Source organism: Mandrillus leucophaeus, unplaced genomic scaffold (assembly GCF_000951045.1).
Source record: "Mandrillus leucophaeus isolate KB7577 unplaced genomic scaffold, Mleu.le_1.0 Scaffold8, whole genome shotgun sequence".
NCBI lineage: Eukaryota > Metazoa > Chordata > Mammalia > Primates > Cercopithecidae > Mandrillus > Mandrillus leucophaeus.
This window is the reverse complement of record NW_012108696.1, coordinates 2095743-2101175: the sequence shown is the minus strand read 5'-3', so window position 1 is coordinate 2101175 and position 5433 is coordinate 2095743. Positions and strand designations below refer to the sequence as shown.

General features: G+C 52.8%; 1 protein-coding gene across 1 annotated transcript; it reads left to right on the top strand.

Annotated features, from left to right (window-relative positions):
* The first annotated feature begins 1458 nt into the window (after window positions 1–1458).
* On the top strand, window positions 1459–5126 carry LRG1 (leucine-rich alpha-2-glycoprotein 1). Its single transcript, XM_011967364.1, has 2 exons — window positions 1459–1571; window positions 2584–5126. The coding sequence occupies exons 1-2, from the start codon at window positions 1540–1542 to the stop codon at window positions 3593–3595; spliced, it is 1044 nt and encodes a 347-aa protein (XP_011822754.1). The 5' UTR covers window positions 1459–1539; the 3' UTR covers window positions 3596–5126.
* The last annotated feature ends 307 nt before the right edge of the window (window positions 5127–5433 follow it).

Below are 5433 nucleotides of genomic sequence, written 5' to 3'. Positions count from 1 at the left end.
CCTTTCTCAGCCTCTTGAGTAGCTGGGACTACAGGCACCCACCACCATGCCTAGCTAATTTTTGTAATTTTAGTAGAGACGGGGTTTCATCATATTGGTCAGGCTGGTCTTGAACTCCTGACCTCAGGTGATCTGCCCGCCTCGGCCTCCCAAAGTGCTGGGATTACATGTGTGAGCCACCATGCCCGGCCAGCCTTATGAATTTTGTTTTAAGTGGGACAAGAAGTCACCAGAGAGTTTTAAGCAGGGATGTGATCTGATTTCATTTTAAGGGATCATTTTGTTACTGTGTCATCACATTTCACAAGCCTTCCTTTCTCTCAGCCCATGTTGATTAAGACCTACGAACGGCTGGGCTCTGGGGACAGGGCAGGGTACAAGACAGATTGAGTGCAGTGGCTCACGGCTCAGAGAGACTGAGAGGATTCCTTGAGCCCAGCAGTTCAAGACCAGCCTCCTCCTACAAAAAAAAAAATTTAAAAATTAGCTGGGCATGGTAGCATGTGCCTATATTCCCAGCTACTCGGGAGGCTGAGGCAGGAGAATTGCTTGAACCCAGGAGGTGGAGGTTGCAGTGAGCCGAGATCGTGCCACTGCACTCCATCCTGGGCGACAGTGCAAGACTCGGTCTCAAAAAAAAGAAAAGAAAAAGTCATAGGTGCAGATAAAGCTGACACATCATACCTAAATATTTAGAACTCAACAAGAATGCAAGCACTCTGTAGCCAAGTCCAGGAGATGCAGCCAAAGCTGTTCTCAAAGGGAAATTTGTAGCCTCCAAATGCATTTAATAGGAAATGAGGAGGAATGGAAACAATAGCATGGATGTCAGATTCAGATGAAGACAAAAAGGGGCAGAAAGAGCCCTCAGAGATCTGAGTTCAGCTTCATAGATGGGGAAACTGAGGCCAAGAAAAGTTAAGTCACTTGCCAAAGGTTACAGAGCAAAGCTGTTTATGACAGAGCTGGAATTCAGAACCAGGTTTGGTTCCTCCCAAGCCACTGTCCAAGGACCATAGAGACTTTCGGCTTTACTCACTATTGAATTGTATTTTTTAAATGACTTCATTTTTAAAAAGCAATATCAACATACCACGAAGTCAAGACAAGAGTTTTTTTGTTCTTTTCAGTGAGCTTTCTGGTTGCTCAAGTTTATGGTAAGTAACTCCTCTTGCTAAGAGCTGTCGCTATCTCCAGGAATGGTGCCTTGCAAACCTTGATCCTTGAACTCTGGGTTGGGGGAAGTCAGGATGCAACTAGAGAGACTCTTGGGTGTCCCCCAAAAGTCAGGAAACAAGGAAAGAAAAACCTGGGTTTTAGAAGCAGGGTCAAAAAGAGGTTGAACAGGAAACAATTTCCAGGAAGCAATTTTGTAATCCTGACCCCTCCCCTTTCCCCGCCTGGCTTAGCCTCAGCCCCTGTCAGGAACTGATGGGGGTGGGGAGTTTCCCGGGGTTGGTTCCCCGGGCCCCAGTCCAGGCAGGTATAAGGCCATCTCCCCAGGCCAGGACAACCCAGAAGCAAAAAAGAAGAGCTACCATGGCCTCTTGGAGCAGACGGCGACCCGAAAGGTAGGTCCCCACACTACCTGTTCTAGGCAGGTCTGACCCACATTCCAGCTGACCCACTGAAGTCACAGGGAGCAGATACAGACCTGGAGCCTGGGACAGATCAACCTTAACTATGACAGAAAGACTCACACACACACACAGACACACACACACACACCCCCCTGCAGAAGCCCAGGTGGGCATGGGCAGGATGGAGCCGGGGGAGGCTTCTTGTTAGAGGTCTGGGGCCACAGTGACCAAGGCTGTCCAGATCATGTCTGATGGCTGCTGGGCCAGGGAAGCCCTGGAGAAGGAGGGGAAGCTCCAGGCTTCCAAGGGTGCTAGGTGTAAACCACCCCTTCCCAAGGCCAAATGCCCACCCTCAGACTGGGCCAAAGCAGGATACACTTTTCATGTTCAGAGGCTGCAGTGAGCTATGATCATACCAATGCCCTCCAGCCTGGGCAACCGAGCAAGACCCTATCTCAAAAACGTGAACCTGAACATCTGTCTTCCTCCAAGCACCCAACTGGTCAAGGCTGGACAGAAAGACCAGGATCCCAGAGCAGAGAAGTCTTCATGGAAAAGAGGGCATTGGAGCTGGGGCTTTGCAGGATGAATAGGAGTTCACATCAAAACACAGAACCAGGGAGACAAGGACTGACCCAGAAAACAAGCAAGATCAGAAGAAACTAGCAAGTTGGACTGTGAATAATTAGCAGCTCATGGGGGCTAGGCTGGTGATGGGGAAGTGTATTCATATTATGCGGGAGTTACACTCAGAAACTCAACTTTCCTAGAATTGTAATTCTCCCTGCAACAGGCGCCACTTCTGGCAGCTGTGGGGGGTGAGGGTAGAAGCTGGGAGAGGAGAAGGAAGCAACTGCCCTAGTCCAGGTAAGAGATGAGGCGGCATAGTCCAGGCTGGTAGCCGCAGAGATGGGAAGAAGTGGGCAAATTTGGGGGTGTATTTCCACCTAGCTGAGTGTATTTTCACTGTGGGTTAGTAAGCATCTTGTGTTACTGCCTGCAGCCCAGGGGGCTTTCAACCCCATCTTTCTAGAACCCTGTTCCTGCTGCTGCTATTGGCGGCCTCAGCCTGCGGGGTCACCCTGAGCCCCAAAGACTGCCAGGTGTTCCGCTCAGACCATGGCAGCTCCATCTCCTGCCAACCACCTGCCAAAATCCCCAGCTACCTGCCAGCCGACACTGTGCACCTGACCGTGGAGTTCTTCAACCTGACCCTCCTGCCAGCCACCCTCCTCCAGGGCGCCTCTAAGCTCCAAGAATTGCACCTCTCCAGCAACAGGCTGGAAAGCCTCTCACCCGAGTTCCTGCGGCCAGTGCCGCAGCTGAGGGTGCTGGATCTAACTCGAAACTCCCTGACCGGGCTGCCCCCAGGCCTCTTCCAGGCCTCAGCCACCCTGGACACCCTGGTGTTGAAAGAAAACCAGCTGGAGGTCCTGGAGGCCTCGTGGCTGCATGGCCTGAAAGCCCTGAGGCATCTGGACCTGTCTGGGAACCGCCTCCGGAAACTGCCCCCTGGGCTGCTGGCCAACTTCACCCTCCTGCGCACCCTTGACCTTGCGGAGAACCAGTTGGAGACCTTGCCCCCTGACCTTCTGCAGGGTCCGCTGCAATTAGAACGGCTACATTTAGAAGGCAACAAATTGCAAGAACTGGGAAAGGATCTCCTCGTGCCGCAGCCAGACCTGCGCTACCTTTTCCTGAACGGCAACAAGCTGGTCAGGGTGGCAGCCGGTGCCTTCCAGGGCCTGCAGCAGCTGGACATGCTGGACCTCTCCAATAACTCGCTGGCCAGTGTGCCCGAGGGGCTCTGGACATCCCTAGGGCAGCCAAACCGGGACATGCGGGATGGCTTTGACATCTCTAGCAACCCCTGGATCTGTGACCAGAACCTGAGCGACCTCTATCGTTGGCTTCAGGCCCAAAAAGACAAGATGTTTTCCCAGAATGACACGCGCTGTGCTGGGCCTGAAGCCGTGAAGGGCCAGACGCTCCTGGCAGTGGCCGAGTCCCAGTGAGACCTGGGGCTGGGGTTGAGGGTGGGGGGTCTGGTAGAACACTGCAACCCACTTAGCAAATAATCCTGCCTTTGGCCAGGCGCGGTGGCTCACGCCTGTAATCCCAGCACTTCGGGAGGCCAAAGCGGGCGGATCACGAGGTCAGGAGATCGAGACCATCCTGGCTAACACGGTGAAACCCCATCTCTACTAAAAATACAAAAAAAATTAGCCAGATGTGGTGGCGGGCGCCTGTAGTCTCAGCTACTCGGGAGGCTGAGGCAGGAGAATGGCGTGAACCGGGGAGGCAGAGCTTGCAGCGAGCAGAGATTGCGCCACTGCACTCTAGCCTGGGCAACGGAGCGAGATTCCATCTCAAAAATAAAAAATAAAAATAAAAAACAAATAATCCTGCCTTTTACAGGTGAGACTCAGGGCTGTCCATTATGGCTGGGACCCCATTTCACCCACGCATGCTTCTAAAACACACGATGGACTTTCCTCACCCGTGCCCAAGATGTGCCCTCTCTCTGGAATGCCGTTCCCCATTTCCCAGATCTCTTGATCTCTGGGTTCTCCCAGCCCCCTTGTCCTTCCCTCCGGCTGAGCCCTGGCCACACTGGGCCTGCCTTTCTCTGACTCTGTCTTCCCCAAGTCAGGGGGCTCTCTGAGTGCAGGGTCTGGTGCTGAGTCCCACTTAGCTTGGGGTCAGACCCAAGGGGTTTAATAAATAACTCTTGAAAACTGGATAGGATGAATTGACTTTTGTTGTGTTCCTAGCATCTTCTCAAATCAACTTTCTAGGACTCCAGGGTGAAGGAGGAAAAGAGGCATGGCCCAGGCCCTGGGGTGTGGGAGGTGGTCTCCCTAGGGGGTGACAGTTGGGATCAAAGGCCTGTGACTTTTCCTCTCCCTTCCCCCATCCTGGGACCTAACTGGAAATAAAACCTTGACCGTTGCCCGGGTGTCATTTTACCAGTGGATTTCTGCCAGGGCTTGTGTCCTAGGAGAAGGTTTAAGTTAAACCAGGTTGCCCAGGTCTCCAAACAATTTGTCGTGCCGGCCTGAGATCATCTAAGGGGACACCTGCCCCGTGCAAGGTTGCAGGGGCGGGATGGGGCCGAAGGGATGGGCGGGGCCCAGGCCCACCTGCTTATATAGCATTGACCATGTGGGGGCTATAGTCAGATTTGGAAGACCCTGGGGATTGGGGGTATGTCCAGTTTTCGCAGCTCCCTAAAAAATGGACGTACACCCTGGTGCCGTGGCTCACACATGTAATCCCTTTGGGATTACAGCACTTTGAGAGGCTGAGGCAGGCAGATCACCCGAGGTCAGGAGTTCAAGACCAGCCTGGCCAACATGGTAAAACCCCGTCTCTACTAAAATACAAAATACAAAAATTAGCCAGGCATAATGCCATGTGCCTGTCATACCAGCTACTCGGGAGGGTCAGGCACGAGAATCGCTCGAACCTGGGAGGTGGAGGTTGCAGTGAGCCAAGATTGTGCCACTGCACTCCAGTCTGGGCGACAGAGTGAAACTGTGTCTCTAAATAAGTACATAAATAAATAGACCATGCCTACATCTGTGGTCATTCCAGGCACGGCAATGAACAGGCAGGGTTCTGGGGTCCAGCAGGGCTAGGTTTGAATAGGATCCCTGGCCGGGTGTGGTGACTCATGCCTGTAATCCTAGCACTTTGGGAGGCCAAGATGGGTGAATCATGAAGTCAGGAGTTCAAGACCAGCCTGACCGATATGGTGAAACCCCGTGTCTACTAAAAATACAAAAATTAGCTAGGTATGGTGGCGGGCGCCTGTAATCACAGCTACTCGGGAGGCTGAGGCAGGAGAATC

What these genes read in the sequence shown, in the direction of transcription:
- LRG1 (XM_011967364.1), top strand. Translation starts at nt 1,540, where the DNA reads ATGGCCTCTTGGAGCAGACGGCGACCCGAAAG. An exon ending in AGCAGACGGCGACCCGAAAG is followed by an intron (nt 1,572 to 2,583) that starts GTAGGTCCCCAC and finishes TACTGCCTGCAG; the next exon opens with CCCAGGGGGCTTTCAACCCC.